General features: G+C 39.5%; 1 protein-coding gene across 1 annotated transcript in view; it reads right to left on the reverse strand.

Annotated features, from left to right (window-relative positions):
• Nucleotides 1–7,382: 7,382 nt before the first annotated feature.
• The window catches only part of SMARCE1 (SWI/SNF related, matrix associated, actin dependent regulator of chromatin, subfamily e, member 1), a 16,858-nt gene continuing 217 nt past the window's right edge, over nt 7,383–24,023 (reverse strand). Inside the window, exons 2-11 of the mRNA XM_010585569.1 lie at nt 23,099–23,149; nt 22,531–22,574; nt 19,298–19,402; nt 16,875–16,955; nt 15,616–15,747; nt 13,871–14,042; nt 11,119–11,291; nt 10,007–10,108; nt 9,240–9,450; nt 7,383–8,411 (exon numbers count right to left, since the gene is read on the reverse strand). Coding sequence (XP_010583871.1) covers nt 8,200–8,411; nt 9,240–9,450; nt 10,007–10,108; nt 11,119–11,291; nt 13,871–14,042; nt 15,616–15,747; nt 16,875–16,955; nt 19,298–19,402; nt 22,531–22,574; nt 23,099–23,105 — 1,239 coding nt within the window. The 5' untranslated portion in view covers nt 23,106–23,149 and the 3' untranslated portion in view covers nt 7,383–8,199. The remainder of the gene's footprint in view (nt 8,412–9,239; nt 9,451–10,006; nt 10,109–11,118; nt 11,292–13,870; nt 14,043–15,615; nt 15,748–16,874; nt 16,956–19,297; nt 19,403–22,530; nt 22,575–23,098; nt 23,150–24,023) is intronic.

The raw sequence follows: 24,023 nt of genomic DNA on the forward strand, positions 1-24,023 counted from the left end.
AGATGTGGAAAAAAAAAAGCGTCAAAGTGAAAGAAGGGAACCGAGAACAAAAACAGTGAGACAGACCTAAACCAGAGCAGGATTCATGCTTTCATGCCTAGAGTCTAGTAGCTGATCTCCACTTGGTTATCAGTACAAATCCGACTGGGGAGAGATTTGCAAGAATCACTGTCAATAATGTTCTGCATACATAGGGGAGACTCAAATCCAGGAATCACTTAAGCATTCAAAACCTTGATCAAGTGTTGCAGGCTCCTTCGAGGCATGAACAGTTATGGCTGCAATCAGTCTGAGATGAAACCGGGACTCGCTGGGTGCCTGCCCGGGAGAACGGAGTGCAATTACAGCTCGTTTGTCTGTCTAACATGATTAAACACCACACTTCTGCAGTACAGCAATGCCAGTTTATATCCAAGGTGCCCAGAGAGCTTAAAGCCAATTTCCAGCCTCTGCTGAAGTTGTATGAGCATTTATTACAGCACTTACACCTGCATTTCTCTTGTCTAGGTAGGCAGTAGGAGTCACCGAGAACAGAGAGCAAAGTCAAGGTTCGAATCCAAAATTCCTTGCCCTCCATCTCTAACTGCGAGAAGAATCGTTCCTGACAGCAGTGGGCTTATTGAACACCACAATCGCCTGTCCCCTTTCCCGACAGGAAGCAATTTAGCAGAAGTAGTGCCGTGTATGTTATACGAGTACTGAATTAAAGATGTGGAGCATTATACCCAATTCGGTGGAGATGCTACTGTGAGGCAATGCTAACAGGCTGAAGATGGTTTCTACTCAAGGTGAGATCCAAAACAATAACAACAAACACATTCCTAGTTCACATGTGAGCACAAAATCTGTAATGGACTGAAGAGAGCAGTTTGCAATCTCATGCTTCCAAGTGCAATAGGTTTCCAAAGGGAGATACCGAAGCCTAATGACTGCAGTAAGCTTTACCTGCTACTGAAGAGGTGCTGCAGGTCACTGGCACACAGCAGCTACCTCGCAGTAAAATCCTGGAAGGGCCCAGCTCTGTAGTTTTTAATGAAATACAGTTCAGAGACAAAAAAACCTGGATTGTTTGTGCTAACTATTGCACCCACGTCTCATCTCCACAGCACTGCTTGAGCCAAAACACTAGTGCATCCTCGTTACTTTGCTATGAAATCCTGCCCTTCCTCAGTAGAGGAGACAGTTTGTGGTACAAAGCATTGACATAAATGAAAGTTATTCAACACTTGCACTCAAAGATCCCAGAAACCATTACTAACAAACTTTGCACTCTGGATTAATTTTTTTTTCCTTAAGTGTACAAGGATATACTGATAAATTAACATGCATGGACAAAAGTGGATTAGTTAAATTGCATTAAACCTACACAAAGACACGCTTATTCAGAATTAATGTGATCTTAAGTCATTGTAGCTTAATTCACATTGAAAGTTAAATTAGTGTACCTATAAATTACCCTTATTGACTAATTGAATCAGCTGTGGCAGGATTACCAAGCAGGGTCATGTCAAGTTATCCAAGAGCAAAGTGGAAATTACATCAGTTTGCCTGGAAAAACAAGTCATACCTGCAGTGAGAGACTGACAGTTTTCCTTTTCAAGCAGGAGAAAACATGTGCTGGGCTGGAAGATTCTTCCTGGAGCTTTTCCTATGATCAGCCCATACAAACCTTTGCGCGTACAAAAGTGGTTTTACACTCTTCTCTTTGGTCACATTTATCCAAGAGCAACTTAAACATAAAATCTAGGGCTAATATTTTAATTTCTGCCCTTTGTGGAGGGATGTGGTGTCAGATTGGTTCCATCTTCTGGTACAAGACATGGAGAGACTTACTCAAACCACCATCCAGCAGTGCTTTCATGAAGGCAGTGCTAGAAGCCTGAGCCTTCCCCAGGGCATATACCACCTAAAGCTTCACCTACACTCCAGGAAAGCACTTCTCCCCATTTCCTTGCAAGGTATCTTGTCTGTAAACAACCTTTTTCAGTGCCCCATGCACAGGATTCTTCCAAGGGATCCCTTTGTCACAGATGAAGCATTTTTTGCTACTGCTTTTTCTTGTTAGTTGGAAAAAGAAAAGATAGATTCCAAGTTCTTTTTAATGCTTTTAATTTCTATTTGCCATAATCTATGTGAAGCTAGAAACCCATAACTGCCACTCACAGTCGTAAACGGAGACATGCAAGTAAGTCAGTTTGCATGCATTGCATGATGCATTGGTATAACCAGCAGCCTTACAAGGTGGGGGGAGCTGAATTCACAGCCTGGATAATTGCATAGTTTGAAGCCCTGATCACAGTCGTAAAAAACATGTGCTACAACAAATACTGCTGCTGCTGGCTGGCACTTACTAGATGCAAAAAAAGAGTAAGAACTACTAGCAATTTGCAACCAAGGGTAAGACCGTGTGTTTTTCGATGTGTCTGCAGGCAGGCGGTGGCAGGGAGGGTAAGAGGGACTCCTGGTGGCAGCGTTCGTTCCAGCTCATCCACCTCGGCAAGCACATAACCTGCACCAATCCTCGTCTTGAATCGGTGATGAGGAGTATTTTTCTCAATATTGCAGCAGTTAGGACTGCTGGGAACGTTTGCCAATTCCAAGGATGGAAGGAGAGGTAAGCAAAGGAGCAGAGCAAGGACAGGGCAGTCTTAACAGCCCTGTGTCAGCACAGGGTTTTTAGACTGATGGCCGATCTGAAGGCATTTTCTTTAAGTAGCCTTTGCTAAATTGAGAAAAAATCCAAAATAGCTTTTTTTCTTTTTAAATGAAAAGCAAAGCCTGCCTAGCTGGGAGTTTAGGACAAAGCCTGGGAGGAAGAAAAGGAGAAATAAACCATCACTGACTCCTTGAGACAGGGTAGGCACAGAAGCTGGTCTGCAAGTGGAGCACTTACAGCTGGTGAGAAATGAGAAAACACACCACGGGACAGATGAGAGACCTCATCAAATGCCTGCTTTGAACTGAGCAGAGAGAGGGTCTGAACCCGGCTCCCCATAGCCCAGGAAAACATACTGCTCATCAACACATCCCCCCTTCTCTGAGGCTCCCTCACTCCCAGGTTTATCGCCACACAAGTGTGCGTGTCTCGGGGTTAACCTCCCCTCGCAGGGCTCTAGACCTGCTCCACCTGCCCTGAGGTTAAGGGGGAAACAGGGTTTTCCCACTTCTGCTCAAAGCTGCTGTGCATCAGCGCAACACAATGCTTTGAAGGGCAGCTCCTCTTTCCTTACATACAGCAAGCTGCTGTGGCCTCCCATCTGTGCCAAGGTTTGGTTTTACTTTGATATTTTATCCCTCTAAAGCTCTATTAATCTGTTTTATTTCTATCATAGGAATAATCCTTTATGTAAGCACAGCTTCTACAGTTGAAGTCCTCACTTTGCTTGAAGCAGATTAGCTTTGCGAGACTATCCCGTGTGAAGCACAGGTGATTATTTTTTTTTAAACCCTTGTTTAGTTCCTCCAGAAGCTTTTTTTTTCCCCCCCTAAAGTTTAGCTGCTATACAGACATGAGACTTGTCTTTCACAGGAAGCTAACCTCAATCATGTATGTAGGTTAGTCCTTTGAAAGGGTATTTAGGTGCATAAAGCTCTTAAGAGGCTAAGTCCTCTGGATTCCTCTAGGAGTGAAGCACTTTGCCCGTCAAATTGCTTTTGAACAATCTCACAAGGTGCCTGGTTTGTATTTTAACATCTAAATACCTTTCAATATTTACCCTTTGGGGCCTGCTTCATGCTATGTACCTGTTGTTATATTTCTGTTTTGTAGGTCAGAAGGTTTTTGGGATGATAAAAATCTAACAGTTACATTAATGCAAAAAAACCCCCCAAAACACAAAAAAACTTTAGAGCAATCTTTTTTAACCCAGGTTTCTTAATAACTTTTACTAAGTGTATTTTTGTGGTGAGATAAAAGCATATTTTTGAGAACTACCCAATACAGAAGAGAACCTTTGCCTACTTGATTTTACCTGCAGAACAAACCAAACAGCAAACAGCAGAGCCGTGGTGATGTCAGAGGTCACAAAGCATGAGTCAGACTCTCAAAAAAAGCCTGTTTTTTCTTGAAGAGAAAAACAAACTGAAGAAAACAACTCCCTCGCCACAATGCAATGTTTTGGATTTGCCTCTTCATTTCCTTGTCAGTCCCCTGTGGGTGTGGAAGACTCCCCAGCTCCCAGGCACCCCACGGGAGATGGCTCAGCACCCCCAGAGGGGACCCCTGGCCTCTGCCTCCAGCAGTACAGGCACCCTCAGCGGTCCCCACACCACCCCAGATCACCGGCCTGCACCCACATCTACCCCCCCACCGGAGGAGCCAGGGGACCCCCACCACAGCTGGAGGAAGAAGAAGCCCCAGGGGTCCAGGAGCTTCCACCCACTTGCCAAACGAAGCACCCAAGAAATGGAGGAAGCAGACGGCCAACTCAGCGAGCCCAGCAGCAACGGCACAACAAGCTGGTGGGCTGTATCTGCTCCATCTTCCTCGTGGGAGGGTTTCAGGTCCTGCTGAGGACCTCCAGGTGGGCGTGCTGGCTCATCAGGAGCTCCAGTTAGCTGCTCTCCGTCAGAGGCGTTGGTAGCCAGCGAGCCACAGGTGTCAAGTAGGCATCGAGCTCCTGGTCCCGGCCGCAGCCCAAGGAGCAGCGGGGCTGAGAAAGGGCTGCAGCAGGAGCGCGCAAAGGAGACGGGTTTCTCACAAGGCCGGTCCGTCGAGGAGGTCCCTCTCCTGCACCTGGTCCCTGATGCTCGTGTCCCTTGCACTGCCGGCACCACAGGGGCTGGTCAGTGTTCAAACGGTACCCACTGGGCATTTGTTCAGGAGGTTTTCATGTGCTCAGAAAAGATATTTTACCCTTGAAGATGACACCTACTCACTTGGGTACACACCCTTAGCTGCAACACACCCTGTCTTTGCCAATAATTACTGTTATTTACATACACCTTGGGAATAGGTAGCAGATGAAAAGCACAGACAGCCTTCAAAACCCAAGGCTGTTGCACAACCAGTGTTCGCAGCACCGGAGGTGCGGAGTCTCTTCCTGCTCCTGCACCAACCGACTCCACCTGAGCCCCTGTGTGGTCAGGCCCCCAGTCCAGGCAGCAGCTGGTATCATTTAAGAAACCAAAGCTTTATGTTGGCAGGATCAATCACTCAAGAAAATTATTTTTCAAAATAGCAAAATGCAGTAAATAGATCTTCAGATGTGTAGCTTAAGATGTAAAGCAATCTCTGTATTGTCAAAATGCTTTGTTAAAGGGAGCTCAGCTGATGGGAACACCACTTCCATTAGCTTCCTCAAGATGTATTTTTCTAAAAGCAATCCTTTTAATTGCTGGAAATGGAAACTCCTAAAATGCAATTTAACTAGTACAACTGCAAGTGCTTAAACATAATAGCAAGAACAATTTGCCCACTCTTCCAAGAAACTGAAATTTTGAATTTAAAATTACTTTAATTTTTAAGCAGGTTTCACTGCTTCCATTTTTTAAAACCGAAATTAAGGAGCAGCCATGGTTTGTTTCCTCATAAGAGGGTTCTTTTTGTGTCCACCTTTGCCAAAAACCACGTTAGTATCGGAACTCCTACTTTTACTTAAAGATGAGGAAAATACAAGCCTTCCCACGTACGTATCTCATTGTGTGACAGCGCTCATCAGAGGAAGGCTGCCATTGGTGATTTTCTTCCTGATTTCTGTTGTGTTTTGCAACAATCCTTTCAGCAGCAGTCACTGGTAGATAAAAGTGACCGTGTGTTTGCAGATGTGAGTAAGCTGTAACCTTGTCTGTAGGAACTGATTTGATTGTCCACATCTACGTTCTCCTTCAGCACCTGAACAGGCACGTTCAGATTTGCCCACTGGGGAAAAGTAGGTGCAGTGCAGAGCCTGGCACACATTTGTTTGGGGGGGTGTTAGTCTTAATATCTACAGTAAGCATTTAAATTATTCTCTAGAATTACACTAAATTATACTATTTTGTAGAAAAACCAGCACACTCTAACAGCAGGCACTTGAACAAGGAACTTCCACTTAGCACCAACTGCTGAAAGGTTTACTTGGAGTAGGAAATGATATTGTAAACTATGAGGCAGAGACTCTGAAGAAGCTGTTTAGTGTGTGTACGAGTGCCTGCTTTAATAACTGCTTCCAAGCAGAAATAAAGGCCCAAATCAGCTCATGAAATCTTCTGCATCAGGGAGAATGCAAAACAGTTAATCAGCAAAGTTGGCTTCAGATATTAAGTATTTGGACAATTGCATCTTCCTCTTTGTATCTTGCAACTATAATACTTTTTGTAAATGCCAACCTCTCAGCCCTTTAGGTAGGAAATTTTACTTGGCTTAAAGTAACATGAAAATTATTTCTGATAGCTTGGAGGAAAGTGGTTAAAAGCTCAGAGGCAAAGAGACTACAAGCTCACTAATACTTGCACTATTTCCTCTACAAATTCTCCTATTCATTGGCTTTTAAAGTCAACAGCCATCATCAGAGATCCTTCTAGACAGAGCCAGCATTTCAGCAAAAGCTTAGAGCAACTCCGGAATTTTTACTTTGGTTTTCAAAGTGCTTTTGCAGCGTAACTTTTTGTATGTAGTGTATTTCAGTAATGAATTCCTCAGTTTTATCCTCCTCTGGGCTTAAAATGGAGAACAGCTGATGAAAGCCCTAAATCAAATACAGGCATTACCTTAAAAGACAAGAACCAGACCACTGTAAGTTTAAAAAAACCAAACATGTTGGATTTTATTATTTTTAAACCATTTAAAAAAAAAGACCAAAAGGATTTAAAAAACATTACCATCCGATATACCCACTATTCTGTAAAAACATACTAGTTTACTGAAGCATATCCATCATGTGTTCTCTTGTAAAGTCATGGAACGGCCTGTATCTCTTGTTGCAATCAAGTGTATTCTTTTCTTCAGCAGGGCTTCTGCTTATATAGGGCAAAATGTGGCCTTTTCAGTACATTTGTAGAGTTCCCAGAGGTTTTGAAAGCTCATGGCAAGCAAAACTACTATTTTTTACCATTTGTGCCACATTAGTGACTGCCTGCTCAGAGAACATGTATGTGTTTAAATGCTCTCCTGCTTCGTAGTTTGCCATATCTCTGGCTGAGATCATACCAGGGTATCATAGTAGCAAATACAGCAGTTAAATGGTAAAGAAAAGCAAAGACTGTTGTTGAAAAGAATCCTGCATCACAGAAAAAACCCTAAGATATGTGGTTTACCTCAAGACTATACTCAGTCCTTTGGAAATATATCTCCTGAAATGCTGCATGCAGAACATGAGCAAGTTTTCATCGCTGTAGAACAGCTACTCTGTAAAAGATAACAAAGATTACACCAACCCCCCCACTAAGATCAAGTCTTTCAGCCTTATTTAGGAGCACCACTCTTGAGTACTGAATGCTTTCTGTAAAAGCAAAGAATGGGCAGCTGCAGTAAACATCCTCACCGGCAAGAACTGAAGCAGTGGTGGCAACGTGTGCTAGACTGCTGTGGGTTTTTTTGGATTTGTTAGATGAAGGAGATGCTCTAGGTGATACCAGTACAGGCATCATGTCTTTGCTTAATACTAATGTCAACTTTAAGACGCCTCAGTAACACTCTGACCTCTCTAGAAAGCGAGTGTCATTAACCACATTTCTCAACTGTGCTACTTCATCAGCCTCCATGGCCACAGCACCAGCATCCCGGCTGCAGACCTCATGCTGCACTAACCAGATGTTGGGGCAGAGGCAGCCCCTCAGTAAAGCCAGGTCAGGAGGGCTACGGCAGAGAGGTGACTCACATCCGCATCTCACCTCAGCCACAAATGAACAAGAAGGGCCTTTGAGAACAACTACATTTTCACTGTTGTCATGTAACTAGAAGAAAGGGAGAAGGCCTGACTTCTAATACAAAAACCAAAACCAATGCTTATCTTTCTAGGGAAGAAATCCCAAGCAATAGTAAGTACCTCTCCATATTCTAACAGCTGTGTTTAGACACATGAGGTTTTCTGTCTGTTGCAAGATCCCCTTCGTCTCTAAAGGCCCCTTTATGTCGCTGTGCTGATAATCTGACATTATTAAAACCCAGTATCCTTTGGAGACAAGTGATACAGGCAAGGAAGATACAAAAGCCATGTAGCACATTTTGAAATCAAAACAGTACTTCATTAAAAAGAGACACATGAAATGAGTCATTATTTATTCTTTCTTCTCGCTATCCTCAGTGATAGGGTCTGCAGGAGGCTCTTCAACTGTTGCACTATTGCTCTCTGAACCAGTGTTGCTATCACTGGTTCCCTCCTCTGCAGTGCTATCGACCCCTTCTTGGCCACTCTCCTTATCATCTGGGGTAGATGTTCCTTCTTCACCATTCTGCTGGTTTTCTGTGCTCTCTTCTGGGTGAGGCTCTTCTGTAATAAGATATGTCTCAGTGTCATTTACATGCCAATACATTTTTTAGGTTGTGCAATTAGAATTTAGGAAAAAACAATCTGTAATAAATCCAAGTACTCCACAGCAGTTATTTCTGTCACTTAGCATATGCAGTAACAGGCACAGCTCTGAAAGACCTCTCAGTGCTCTGGATGTACATGGTCCTGCCACACAGCATCCTTGAAAGTCACCTGCAGCTGCCTGTCCTCAGAACTCTAGCCACAAGAAAGCTATGTGCCTTGTTAAACCAGAAGCACTAGAATTCAAACTCCTTGGTCCCCTTTCCCTTATGCTCATGCTGCTATGGCAATGACTCACTGAGATATTAGCCACTGATTCTTTTAAACACAACAGTATTTTCTAATGTCACTGTACAGAATACCAAAAGCCTGCAAATCCGCTCGTAAGAGCAGCATGGAAGGAAGTGCTGTTCTATCATCCTTGCTAGATGCTGACACTGGGACAAGGAAACACTCTCAGTTGCTCCTAGCTAACCGATGTCTAAAAGGTGAGTTAGGTTTAGAAAGCTTTTTTTTTTCTCCCCTTAGGCACATTACACACAAAGCATTACATAGGGCTTTGTGGTATCCTACCCTCTCCCCTTTTAAAAAGGAGCAACTTAATGAGAAGGCAGCAAACACCTGTGGTCACCAAGATGAAGTTAATTCAGAACATTGTTCTTCTGAAGCCTTCCTTCCTACTAACAGCAAAAATACAGGGCACTCCTGGCTAAGGCTGAGCGTCTACAGAGGTACTTTAATGCTGATCCTTCAAGGATTCTGAAGCTGGTCTTCAAATACAGTTACCTGTCTCCATTGGAGCACTCTCCTCTTCTTTCTTCTCCTCTATCTTGTTAGCTGCCTGTTCTTCCTCAGCTGCTATATTATTTTGACTGCGTTCAGCTTGCTCAGCTGCTTCTTTTTCCCTTTCCTCCTGCCTCTTGCGAGCCTGTTCCTCAGCTTGAGCAATTTCAGCTGCAATTTTTTCCATGTCTACTTCCACCTTCAAACTGCATAACTAGCAAAAACAAACAAAAAAGAAAGCTCTTTTACTACCTCAGTTACATTGAAAAACAAAATATCAGTAAAACCCAATTATGAGTTCAGTATTTCTACATGCAGCATAATGCTTTTGATTTGACAAAGTTTGTATTAAAAGCTTCAGTAACTAGGGAGGGAGATAGAAGCATATTACACACACACAAAAAAAAAAGGGGGGATAAATTAATAACCTAAACTTTGTTATTTGAACACAGTCAAGGACAGAGCAGTATGGTCTCCATAGTGGCTTTAGGCCAACTGCCTTGTGCTGCTCTCTAGTGAGCTCAACCAGTCAAGCCTGAAGGCACTTTTAAACTGTACTGGCTGAATGTCACCACTAAAGGTCACTGAAGGAGCAGGAAATAATACAAATACCGCGTGCTTTCTAACACCCACACGCTAGGACACTGCCATAATCAGTTGTGTAATTATACATAATTGAATACAGAACTAAACAGAAGCAGGTAGAGCATTTGTACAAATGGGTAACTAGCAGATTCCTCAGAATAAGTGGAGAAAAGCGAGAGTTGTACCCTTTTAAGCTCGTTGTTAAAGGATTCTGTGCTTTCCAAAAACTTCCTCTTCTTTTCCTGGTGACGCTCTTCAATTTGCAGAAGCTCAGCTTCTAGTTTACGCTGGAAATGAAATAAATGGAAAGAACTTTACTATGCAGTCATCTGAAGAACTGGACAACGTTTACAGCTATGTACAAAAATATTTAGACCAATATTTTTAAATGTACCCATATAATATATAAACATCCTTATGCCTGCCTTGATCCAATGCCCAATAGCCAAGAAGTTCATATTGAAAAGTATGAACAATAAATGGGTCTATGCAGTAATTCAGGATTGGCTAGGCATATTATAAATGAAGAACAGTATGTACCTGAGGTGAACCTTCCAGCATAAAATCTACACTTTTTCTTTCATATTATACACCCCATAGGTATATATATACACACAACACATCAATTACATTCTCTAATGCAGAAAGACCACAATTCAAAGGAAAGAAGGGATACCACCCATGTCCACCCTCCGAATCTTCCTTTGTTGATTAAAAAAAGCAACAAATCTCTATCTAATTCCGGTGTCTCAGTTTTCTTCACCTACACGCACACTGACTATACTCACAGGGTTCTTTTGTTAACATGCATGTTTGGAAAATACAGGCATGTGCCCAGTCAAAGCTAGATGAAATGTGCAAGTGTGACCTCACTAGATTTCCCTGTATGCATTTAACTTCCAATGAAAAATGTTACAATACAATTTACTATAATAAAGAGTCATTACAAACAAGATTATGAGTCATAAGCTAGCCAAAAGTCACAACTCTACCAGTACCTATTAAACAGAAGACTTACTGACACTACATACAGAAAGGTTATGTATAATAATGAAGAGCTATGGAATTAAGATATCCTAAAGAACAAAATACAGTTTAACATTCTCAATAACGAAACAGCACGGAAGGTGAAGTCTCGCATCTTGCAACTCCCAAGAAAACCCAGAGATCAGCTATTTGAGCGTACAGAACATTGACACCCAACAAGAATAATCATGTAGATGATCAAATGATCCGAGACTTGGAGTACAGCCCGACACCATTATGTTTTAGCTGCCTTCATATCATTTATCTTTACCTGATGAACCATTAAAGACTGAACCTGGCGTTTAAGAACTTGCATTCTAGCTGTAGTGACAACAGAGCGGACATCGGGCACCACACTTTCACTCAGTATCTCACTGATGAGACGATGGTTTCTTTGGAAACGAGCTGTGGCTGTGTGCTTCATAGAAAATCCATCGTCGTAATCTGAAACAAGAGTTTTAAGTGTAACTGCTTTAATTCCACAAAATGAATACCAAGTATAAAGACACTGTACCCACATTACTGCTAGTTAAAACCAAAATAAAAACCGTAACCCCAGTTGCTGTCATGTCACAAAGTTCATACTAACAAATACAGAACATCAAGTGATCAGAAAAAAAGAGACTATATGACAATAGAACACCATTTACCCTGGCATAGCTGTAACAGTTATGATTTCACATGCATTTCCCACATCTGAAATTTGGATTGACCTAGCTATTTACTGTGTTGCTTTACACGTTTCCAGAGTAAGAGTGACTATTAATACACTGAATAAAAAAACCCCAAACATTTCTGATTAATCATGTTACCAGAACAATATCTAGTGCAAAATACCAACAGGAGAGTGACTCCTTTATAAATAAGCTTTGTAGCACAGATCAAAAAGACTTATTTTTTTTAAACACTGAGGAATGAAAGCATGAAGCAGTGATACATGTTTACTCATCACTGAAAATTCACAGTAATGTACTAAGAGTATTAAATTTTTTTATAATTTTTTTTTTTTTTAGTAAATGCAGTTCTCTAAAGAACAATTACTGAAAAAAAAATACACTTCAAGAGAAAAAGTACATAAGCACACAGGTCAAGTGCTGGTCTCCTTATAAGCTTCTTGCAGAGAAAAGAAATTAAAAGAAGCTGAAAAGGAACTAAACTGTCTTGTCTGACATGCATCTAGAGGATTAACTACAAAGATCTAAGAATATTTCAGGTCAAGGATTTTTTATTCTCTCCAATCAAATTAAAAGAGCTTCCAATTTATGGCAAGATTCTGAACTTTGACTATTTTAATCTAGTCACAGAATAGAACATGAACTACAGCATTATGGACTGTACTAGGTACTCATTTTAGAAGTAAAATTCAGTTTGATGCTACAAAGCATGACTAAATAACGTTTTCTTTCCTGTATCTAGCAGCACTCAAAAAGCTTCCAGCCCACAGAAGACAGAAGTCTTCCTATTTTTTTTGTATTTCTTCAAAGAAAGCAGGCAAAGCCTTTCAACATAAAAATCAAGACACAGTCTGCACTTTCGGTATCAAGCACCTACTTATAAAACAGACTAAAAAAAATTCAACTCAAACTAATTAGAATTTAAAGCACAGTAATTAAACAGCATTAAGTATTGGTGAGGAAACAAACTTAGAAGAAACTTCTGTGAGTATATTTCATATTTAGCTGAGTATTAAAATCAGTTAAGCAACAAGTATGAATGATCTTCCAGGATGATGTCATGAAGAAAAGTCCGGAAGTTGAATTAATTTTACATCAAGTCTTCTTAATGGAGATTACTTTCTAACTATTCACAGAAATCTTAAGGAGAATCCCAACATATCATGCCAGAAAATATTACCAAAGAAGATAACTAGTTTAATGAAAGTTGCTGTCTCCTTTATTTAAAAGCATTATGTTCAATTTCTCATTCAGGTATCTGATTAAATGAAGCAAAAAGAGAAAAATGGTGCAAGATTTGCAAGAGACAAAAGTATTAAGCACATTTGTATCCTTAAAGTTGAGCCTTTGTCCTCTTAGTAAGATTCCTTTTATGCTAAAAGTTCTTGATCTTAATGACATGCAGGATTGGACAGAAGCAACATTCCTGTCACAGAAAATAACTTGCTGTTTTGTCCCAGATGTAAACCAATGCAACTCGGGGCCTAGGGCAGCTGGTTCTGGCTGAGTTCATTTGGCCCAGGTAGCACAGAACAGAATTTGAAGTCCCAAAATGCCAGCTACTGGAACAGTAAATATATTTACATAAATTTTGCAGTTATCCCACACTGGGGAAAGTGCTGTTTGTCATGAGCTTTATCTCAAGGGTGTGCTTTTACAAGGCAGAAGAAAAAAAAAAGAAGGGTGTAACTGAGTACATTTTTCACCCTCAGGTTTCAACAAGTATTTGGTCATGAATTTAAAAGTAGACATTAGGTGCATGCGTCTGAGTTTTCCCACTGGGTGGGGTGCATTTCCTTGCAGTCAAGTAAACTTTCAGAATTTTCTCATCAACTTGTCAACAGCAAGGGTAACTTACTTTCTAAACAATCTCAAATGACAGCTGTTGAACACGTTCAAAGTTCAGGTGCTCTTAATCATACCAGAACTCTACCTGTCAGAATTATGTGCTTCTGGTAATAAAGCACAAAATTCCATTCAAGCTGGATTAAATCACTCATCTAAGCCTTTTATAATGCATATGTTAAAGCCATTACAGACCTTTAAGCAGACTTATTTGTTTTGAACTGTAAGCGTTACTTCACACATAATTAAGGGTTGGAATAACTTTTGCCACTGGCTTGCCACCTTAGTTTTTGGAAACAAGACAAAGTCAGCTGTTAGCTGTATGAAATAAAATGTAGTAATGAAAATCAGTATTAAAGGTACCAAAATAGAAAGGAAGTCACATTAAGCATTGTGAAAGTTGTACACTGGTAGTTTTCTGTATCTGGTGTCTGTTTCTCTATACTGTCAGTCCTGTAATGAGACTGTCTTACTGGACGTGCATACAAATTCCTTTCTGCTTACCATCTGGATCTTCTGCTGGCTGTATACTCATGTAAGGTTCACCCTTCTCCATGCGTGACTGCCTTTGTCGGCTTTCTTCTTCCAATGCAGCCTCAGCACGACTTTTTGCGTTGATGTAGGCAAGGTATGCAGGAGAGTTATGGTAGGCCTTCATGGACTCATTGTACTCTATCTGAAATGTGACCAATATTGTTTGATTGCACCATTGGACGATTTCAGACTTGACATAACTGTAGCCTGTATAACCCAAATTGTAGTTACACAAAGCTATTTTGCATCATCTGGCTGATACACAAATGACCATATTATCTCAGTCTTTCTTTTTACAAATTAGGACTTCTTCCATAGTCATTCATGTTTTAAAAACACTAGCTGGGCTTTTAGGTACATTTCAGTTTCAATACCTGGTAAGTCTTACGATAGCTTTGTTTTTTGAAATTTAAAAATCAAACACCTCAGAACAAGGCATTTATGATCAGACGAACTCTGAGAAGATAAAAAAAAAAAGAGTTAACTTAAAATATTATCAATAATTCTCTGGAGTTCTAACTAGATCTTTGATTCTGATTTCTTCTCTTTCCTTATTCCAGTATGTCATGAATCAGTTTTCAAAATAACTTATGATTTTTCCGTTCTTTGATCCATCCCTGCACTGGGACGATACAGAATGCTGCAGCCAGACTACTGTCTCCTCCTGGTAGCAGGACTGCATCACTATCTTCATGTTCTTTGAAGTATTTTTCCCTTTGAATTACTTTCTTTAATCTCACTTTTAAAATTTTCCAAGTCTAGATTTTGTACAGTGACTTGAGATATTTCCCATGAGCAATGAGATATAATCTACAATATTGTTAAGAGTATCTAAACATCTTGTTTTCTTTATGATTAGGACTGGAATCCTTCTACCTAAGCACTGTAAAAATATAAACAAGATGGCCCCTGCCCCAAGGAGCTTACAATCTAAACATAATTACCAAGTTAAAAAATAGAATTCCTTGATTTTTTTTTTTTTCCCCAACTAAGAGCATCCAGCTTTGGAATACTTCTCTATTGACTTAGAATAAGAACAGCTTAGATTTGAGCAGGTTATACACAGCCTCAGATGCCTACCAGGTTTAAGCACAACACAGCAGCTGGACAATTTTCCCTTTGTACCTTAAAATCACAGTAACAGTCTTGTAAAGGTCCTCAACACTTACCAACCTAGACACGAGGTAGCTGTCATCTTTTGTCATGAAGATCAATAAAAACAAAACAAAGCCACAAGAAAACCCTAAAAGTGGTAGCATTTTTCTATTAAGAAACAAAATACTATGCCATAGTGTGGAGTTACACCAGATTACACCATGAAAACCAAACCCTACGTGACTGGAAGTCTTTTATGAACACGTTCATGACAATACCAGTAGTTGCAGACCACCAGTTTTGAAAGAGGATTCTGGTGTTGAGACAATCTTTTCAATACTGATGTTGTACAATCAAATCCATTCATTAAACAGTTAAAATCGACAATTATAAATACTTCATTCTGAATTAGGTCTAAAAACTGACCAGTCACAGTTGATGTACAGTTATTTAAAAAAAAAAAATCTAAAAGACGTGTCAGGACATACTTCCATTTAAGTTACATACAGGGGTCTCGTGAATGCCTCATACACCACTGCATGGGTAAGATGAATTTTTCTTCTCAGACCAGTTCCTAGAAGAATCAGCTGTAATAAACATCCCAGATTTCTTCCATTTACCTTTTCAGCTTCATATTCATTCAAATACTCTTGCTTCTCTTCATCAGTGAGATCTCGCCACATTCCTCCAATAATCTTGCCAATTTCCCATAACTTCAAATCAGGATTGGACGCCTTCACTTGGTCCCAGACCTTAACAGAAACAGCTGGAGCTTTACTAATGATATCTAAATACTTCCAAATTAAACATTTTATATTGTCATCTCAGTGTTCTTTCTGGAATCACCATGAAAAACAGGATTAAGTTAGGAATGAGTCTGGCTAAACTATCTCGATTATTTTCTGGGGCAGGAAGTCAGTAGGAAGCCATCTACTGAAACAGGCAATTGCTGAAATGGCTTTGGTTTCATGAGAATATTGCCTTTAACCCTCTTAATTCTCTTCTTAAATGCACATCGCTGCATCTCTGGGAAAAAAAATGCTACTGAGTAAACACATCCAGCAGTAGATTATGATAAAGAGCACTGAGCTTTTCAGATCAGAAAGTAATATTTCAAAATATTTTTCAGTCTTGCTGATCAATTTGAGTTCCAACAAGTTCTGACTCCACCAAAAAAGTTTCTAACTTTATAGGGAAAAAAAAAAAAAAAAAAAAAAGGAGAGAGCTGCCAGTGTTATTTCTTGCTGCGCCACTTGACTTTTTTATTTTTGTTGATGGTTTTTTGCCTAAGACAGACATGCTGGTAAAGATACTTTACCAGAAGTGGAAGAATTTCCTTCTGGCTCACCCGCTTCAGACAGGCTGACATGCCCTCCCCATGCCCCATCAGATTTCAGACTCCACAAGAGTCTCTCTCCTACTTTCTGTCAAACAGTTCATAGAATAGCGAAGTAAACGTTGCCACAGGCTAGGTTGGTGAAGGAGAACATGCAAAGTCCACTCATTGCTACTCTTCAGTCCAGCTACAGCACTGTACCAAGCCCAGTATACCGCAAGGAATACTTCCTTTATATAAAAAAGTTCTGTCAGTAAGTCACAGGCACTTGCTGAATGTGGCAGGGTGGATCCTTGTCAGCAGAGACAGTGGTAGTAATTATCATTTTAGAGAAAACTTTTCCCCCCAGAAATTGGCAACTGTATGAACAGACTACTGCTGCCTTTATTCTGAAGGGCAATGCATCTGTACTTTACAATTCCCTTAAAGAATGTGCAGGCTGTTAGAAGTAAAAGTTTAGAAGCTGAAACTAAGATAATAGCAATTAATTGTTAGCACATATGAACACTAACTTTTATTACTTGTTTGACACTGTATACCCACCTTCCGGCTGTACCTCATGTAGGGCATCAGGGGCTTGTCTGGGGGTTTGGGGGGCTTTGGAATGGTAATACCAGAGGAAGCCTATAAAAGAACCGAATAAATCCATTCATTAAGGTGAACTCTGGACAGTTTCTATACACGCTAGTTTTGGAAAACACTCATTCTTGTGCAGTTAACAGAAACAAACCACACACGCACCCTCCTCCCCCAAAGAGAAGCAAACAACATCACCAAAAAAATTACCCAAACTGTGAACAGGTACTAACTAGAGCTGGTCCTCATTACAGTAATATTTTTCCAAGTTAAGTTTATCCTTTTATCTGTAAGTTTACAGAGTAGTAAGTAGATAAATCTTCAAAAGCATTCCATATTTTTAAAACTGAAACACACAGCTTAGAAATTTACATGGGAACACCAATCCCAGCAGGCTGTTTTTCTCACTTCTAATGGGCAATTTTACCTGTTTTGACAAATGTAATGTGGCTACTTGTACAGGTGAAAAAAAGATAAAGAGAAAGTTTAAGATCATGAAGTTAGAGATATATTTTCATTTTCAAATCATTTTAGCAACATATTTGTCTGCAAAATTTGTCAGTGGTAATTTGGAGCCAAATAAACTACTTATCATAAAAAGAAAACAACTCTATGCAACTGAGCTGTAAATGTGTGCATTATTTGTATCCCAGCTATACTTAATTGTCTAAATTAGCTTGCAATAATCCTTCTGTGTTCTTATCTTCCTTTAGGTTTGCATGCTGTCAAGCACATTGCTTGCACTAAACAAAAGGACACTGAGCACTAACTGTTGCTGATGGAAAGTTGCTGCATCCCATCTTATCCCCTCAGTCTACAAACACCTGACAGGGTTTTCTCCTAAAATAGTGCACTAACATTACAGACTCTGTTAACAGCAGGTTCTGAAAACCTCCACTCTTCAAGCATTTATACATGCGAGGAGTTCTATAATATAAACTGGGAGCATTTTCATAAAAATATAAAGCAGTTTAAAGATTTTTCAGGACTACGGCCATAGACAAGCAAATACTTGTATTTGGCCAAGAAGGCTCATGTTCAGTATTCAGCTTTCAAATTTTTCCTCTTGATATTTTTTGTTTTGCTGAATTTATGGAGCTCTATGAAACAATGCACACAGAATTGTGTATAAATAATGTACATGAGGTATATGCATTACCAAAATGTATACATATATACACATACAGATGGATTTGAAAAACATTAACGGAAATTGTTTAATGCTTTTAAATTAACACGAATTTAAAGACACCATACATATATTGATATATGCATGGCAAAGAAGGCTGTGTATGCTTATGACATACAGAAACAATGAAAGTTCTCAGACAAAACCTAATTTATTCTTGTATAAGGAAAAAAGTTTATGTTCAGACAGTACGTTCAGTCAAGTTCCAGCTTGTATGGGGAAGGTCTTTTCTCTAAACATTTTAACAAACCAGATGAACTTCGTAGATGAAGTTTGAAAGAAGGTTTATGAGAGGCATAAAAAGAGTACACTTCATTAAAAGTACCATGTATTTATTCCTTGAGAAATCTTTATATCACGTTCCAAACTAATCAGATGTTTTGAGGCAGAAAGTTTTACATGAAAAACCTTAAAGTTATGAGAATTACAGAAACTTAAAAAAAAAATCAGGGATTTATTCTATTTCTGTTGTGTTAGTTATGAAAATGTTACACTTCCACTGTCTATTTTTGTTTAACTGCATCCAGTGCTCAGGACTTTATCTGTATTTGAAAGAAGCTGTCACCTCTCTCATCACTTGACTCCATCTCACTTTGTTAACTCCATGAAAAATGAATGTAACATCCATTTTCCACACAGTGACAGAGTACATAAGATACAAAAGGATTCTATTTTACTATCATCACACTTTTGTTGAAAAAATAATTTCTGAACTTGGGAGTTTGCAGATATTACCAGACTAAGACTGGAAAGAAAAATAAAGGCTTGCATCTCTTGTATGGCTCAATAGTATGATGCAACTACTATCGACGATCTCCAGTTTGCAAAGTTTTCTTCCTCATTTTTGTGCCAATAAACCTCATAAAATGAGCAGTTCCCTCCCTCCAAGAATTTGTACCCACGGTATAGAACTCTTCCCTAAGCATGCAGTGGTCAATGAAGACCACAAAGTCTGTCTTTTTGGAGTTCTGCATCATATGTGATTACCACATTTTTTTCTCTGCTGAGTAGCAGTCCATTTTCCTGCAAAAGGTTTCAGAGTGAAAGGGAAGGGGGGTAGGGGTGGGGAATAAGAATCAGAAGTAATTTTTTGGTTTTATAAAGAAGTGGCAGCAGCCAAGACTCAGAAGAACCTAACTCTAAAGCCATTTCTGGTCAATTCCTGTTGTTTGCCGGATGATGTAATAGTTGATTCTCCTACCGTGACCCGGCTGTTGGTGCCCGGGTTCCCTCCCAGCCTGTAGTTGTTGTAGGCCAGATGGCTGTATGGATTGTATCCCACAAACCCTGGTGTGCTGGGCATTTGCTGATGGAAACAAATGAGACAAAAACACGAATGAGAAATGAGCTCAAACGAGGAAAACACAGAAATGAAAGTGAACTGCAATATGGCATGCAAAAGCAACCAGAATTTAAACAAGCAAATGAGGTGTAGCAGTTGGTATCTTCTCAACACACAAAACTTACTCCAGTATAAGCCTATTAAGGAAACAGGATTTTTAAGCAAATGTGTCACTACAAATTTCTGTCTGAAGTTGGTGATTTTACTTCTGTTGTGTAACTCATTTAAATAAGTATTCTCTAAATCCAGCTCATGGCTAATAAAATTTTCCAACATAAGGCGCCAAGTAATTCAGACTCTCATATCCAAAGCGTTAAGCTTACAAGGCAACACATCACACAGTAATCAGGCAGGAATCGCCAGTATCAACATTTACTATACCAATGAAACCCCCTGTCTGCTTTTCTTCCCATCATTCTGCCTTCCCAACAAACATTATACTGTCAATAAATGGGGATGGGGCGAGTGGTGGGAAATCTCTCAAAGCACCATCTGTGCACCACTACCAGTATCTTAAGACTTTTCTGGTGGTTTGCAAAATCTAAATACTTTGGGGAACTGGGATTAGACAACTGGGAGAGAAGACAATTCACAGAGATATCCTTCTGTTATGAGGTAGGCTGCAGACTGACAGAGTTGAGCAACAACTGCAGTAAGATCTACAGGTTAGAAACCACAAACAAGCCTTAACAGATCACTGAATCCAAGACAATTTAAGAAGTTAACCAATACATCTTCATTCATTGTTGAAAGTGGATCAATTTGTTCTCACCTCAGTAACGTAGAAAAAAAATCCAGTTTCTTTACAACCCCCTCTTACCTATCCTCTACATACAATCAAGTATCAGAAGGTTCACTGTATTCCCCTCCTCACATAAATGTCTCTCCTGCCTTTTTCCATTATTCCCCACTTCGCAATCAAATTTCGTGGGAAAAAAATTGATCAACTATTTAATAGTAATTATGATCAAGCCCTGACGGGGGTGATCCTATCATTCCACTAGGATTCATTATATCCTGTAGTGTATCTAGACATTTAAGTGTTATCTGCACAGCATCCCACTCTTCAGTAGCACTTTGGCCCTAATAAGAAACACATATTCAGATAGTCTTTTAAAGTGATTTGCTGACTAGACCCATCCTAGATTACAGTTACAAAAATTCTACAGATAGGTTCAGGACTCTAAGAACCAAGGTATGACAAATACAGACACTGAACAAAAATAACTTACAAGCTAAACTACATTAACTTGTGAAGCTTTCAAGTATATGTAGACACACTGTAGTTAGTTTATTTCTAAACATACAAAGTAAAATTATGCTTTAACAGTCAGCCTTCAAATATATATTTTATTGCCAAACTTTTTAAGCTCAGTCACAGCAGTTGACATTTACTCAATCTGTATACCTGTGATCATGACATACACATTCACTATTTAATAAAACACCATTTTACTATAGTTTTCTGTATTACCATAACAACAGGTTTTGAATATGTTGAACTACACCTCTTCAATAAAATCAGATGACAATTGTAATCTCCGTCTGCTTAATTCTTTATTTCTGCAAGACAGGATTTAAATGTTACAAGGGAACTACCTTGCATTACATGGAGAATTTTTTACTTCAGCTATAATACTGTAGTTACGAGAACTACTGGTATTTTGTTGACTGTAGTAACTGGAACTGGCTGTGGAAGAACAAGCAAGGTTATTTGTCTACTTTTATGACTTGCATTAACAGAGCACAGACTATCATCTCAAGGACTGTATAAAATATAATACAGAAGATGCTTGAAAGAGAGGTAATGCATGTCACTAGTTGTGGTTTTGAAGTTTGTTTCAGTTACCCTTCTGAAGACTTCTAACTTGACTAAAGAATGTACCACATCAGTATACACCACTTAACATCTGTATTCATGCTACATCCCAAGGGAATCACACACACGTGTGCACAGGTCTCGATGCAGGAATCCAGTTGTAAGAGCAGATGCCATCATGTTCCTTCTAATACTGGCACAAATCTATTAAGTTCTGTGCAAAATGAAAACTCTGAACAAACTACGCAAATAAAGTTTTATTTATGTAAATTTATAAGAACATAATATTTTATGTTTATATTTATACATTAAAATTTTCAAACCTCTTTAAATGGAAAGTATGGCACAATAAATTTGAAACATCACATTTCATCTGCATAAATGTCATCCTCCAGTTTTCATCCCAGATGCAGAGATCAGGGACACTCTACTGGATAACAGTTTTCAAATTTTCTTTGGCAAAAAAATTTCACTGTAGCATGTTTGCTCTTTCTTCTGTACAAAAGATTTATATTTTCTCATGTGAATATGTTACTCCTAAAATACAAGCTATTTTGAAATGTGAATGCTGCAAAAGAGGTGCATTTGCTTTCAAATGCTTTCCTGACCACAGCATACTGGTATTTCAGTACCTTTTTATACATGCAGGAATGTAGCTCAGCATGATTCAAAGCTACTGTTCCTGTTTTCCTCAGTGTCATTCCATACCATTTTACTAGAAAGTGTATTTCTCATGCCATAGACTCCAAAATACCAGTGATTTCAAGAAATTTGAATAAGACTGGCATCATGAGCGTTTCATTATTCTGACCCAATATAACAGCATTTTGCATACTCCTGCATGCCACTGAGAATCAGCTAGGTACAACAGAAACATGAAAAAAATTGCACTGTTTCCCCATGATTTGGGCACAAGTTGAGTGGGAAGTTTTAGAATTAAATGTATCAGTTTGTTCTTAAATATTCCAGTATACTGTTGGAACCCACTGTGAATAATTTTAGACCAACTGACTGCTTGCAGAAAAGTATCTGCAGGATCTAGCCTTAAAGGTGAAATAAGTTTATTCAGCTTCTCTTTCACAAACTGCTAAAAAAAAAAAAAGAGAGAGAGAGAGAGATTCATTTAAACAATGCATATCACGTTAATAATGAAATACAACTAGTTTGTGTTTCCAATAGAGGAAAGTGATGCTAGTCAGTAATTATTGCTCTGGTAAGTTATTAAAGGCTGTATTACCAGCTCTGTGTTAATGAGAAAAATCACTATACTTACGGTTGCAGGAGCTGGGGTAGGAGGTGGGGCATAAGATGGCCTTTCTGTTAAGATATAAATGTAAGCAAATTTTTTTTTTCTTGTAAATTTGAACAAATTATTTACAAGGCATCTGCTGTGGCAAACATTTTTAAGTGATTACAAAAACAAGACAGAAATCCTACTCTCAAAGACTGCATATTGCCACTGAAAAGCATAAAGCAAAGAACACAAGAGAAAAAAGAAAGAAAAAATTTAAGACCACACCATTGCTATATTGCTAGCCTTTTATTCAGGCATAAGACTGAAGAATATGAAATCCGTTTATGTGCACATCAATTAAAAAGAATGTAAGCAAAAATGCAGCAAAACAGTATTTAGGAGAAGCTGTGATATCTGGATTTCCTATGAAAACAACATGCCAGAAATCAGCCACAGCAAGATTTAAGGCCAAGACATTGGTCAGAAATGACTACACTTCATATCATTCCTTTTAATGTAAGGAATAATAAGATTATCTCACAAACATGTTCTGCTGAACCAGATCTTTAATTCACCAACTTAAAGGAAGAAGAAACCGAAAACTTACTTGACATTTTGATAGGCAATTTTTCAGCCACCTGACATTATATTTGTACTTCTGAAAGACAAAAGAATATCATGCTATTAAGTATTATGCCTTTGCTTCCCCAAATCTTTGAAACTTCAATTATTAGTTACCATTGATTACCAAAAAGCTTGCCAATTTTAAAATAAAAACAGAAGAGTGTCTCTTTGAAAAATGAATATACTTTCCATGGAATCTGGCCTTAAATAGCTGTGAAATAACACTCAGGTTTATGCCATCTTCATATTAAAGGCTTTAAGTATATATATTTTTCCCCTTAAGAAATATGAATATACCCCACTATTTTACTCTGTTTCAGAAAACTGGCATTCATGTATAAATGACCAAACTAAATAGTGTCTCCTTTACACGGTACAAAAAAAAAAATATAAAAATCACCAAACACAACAGAAGCACCATCCTAGGCCACGGGATGTGAGCACATTTAACCTTTTTAGCAACAAGCCCATCAGCGTGCAGGGAAAAAGCGCTAAAACAAAGCAGCATTTTTTCCGGCCTTTCTCTTCAAGTGACTCCACCGAAGCGGCAGCAGAAGCCGGACCTCCTTTTGAAATTCCTGATTAACAACGCGCTTGGCTTTTGGACTCGCACAAACTCTTCGACACGGGACCGCTCGTGAAGTCCAAGAGGAGCTTGAACGGAGGCGGGCCCGGGGGTGCGCGGACCAAGGGCGGCTCCAGCACCGCTGTTCCCCCCCCCCCCCGCCCCAAAAACACCGCCCGCTGTGCGGGGGGTCCCCCGGGGTCGTCCCCTCCCCGTGCTGCAGGGCAGCACCGCTCTCCCGACGCCGGTGAGGCCCCGCGGAGGGCCGAGCACCCCGACCCGGCAGCCGCTGCAGCTCCCAGCCGGCTGCTGGAGACCCCCGCTCCCCGCCCCACACACACCC

Source organism: Haliaeetus leucocephalus, unplaced genomic scaffold, assembly GCF_000737465.1.
Source record: "Haliaeetus leucocephalus isolate CR32 unplaced genomic scaffold, Haliaeetus_leucocephalus-4.0 Scaffold110, whole genome shotgun sequence".
NCBI lineage: Eukaryota > Metazoa > Chordata > Aves > Accipitriformes > Accipitridae > Haliaeetus > Haliaeetus leucocephalus.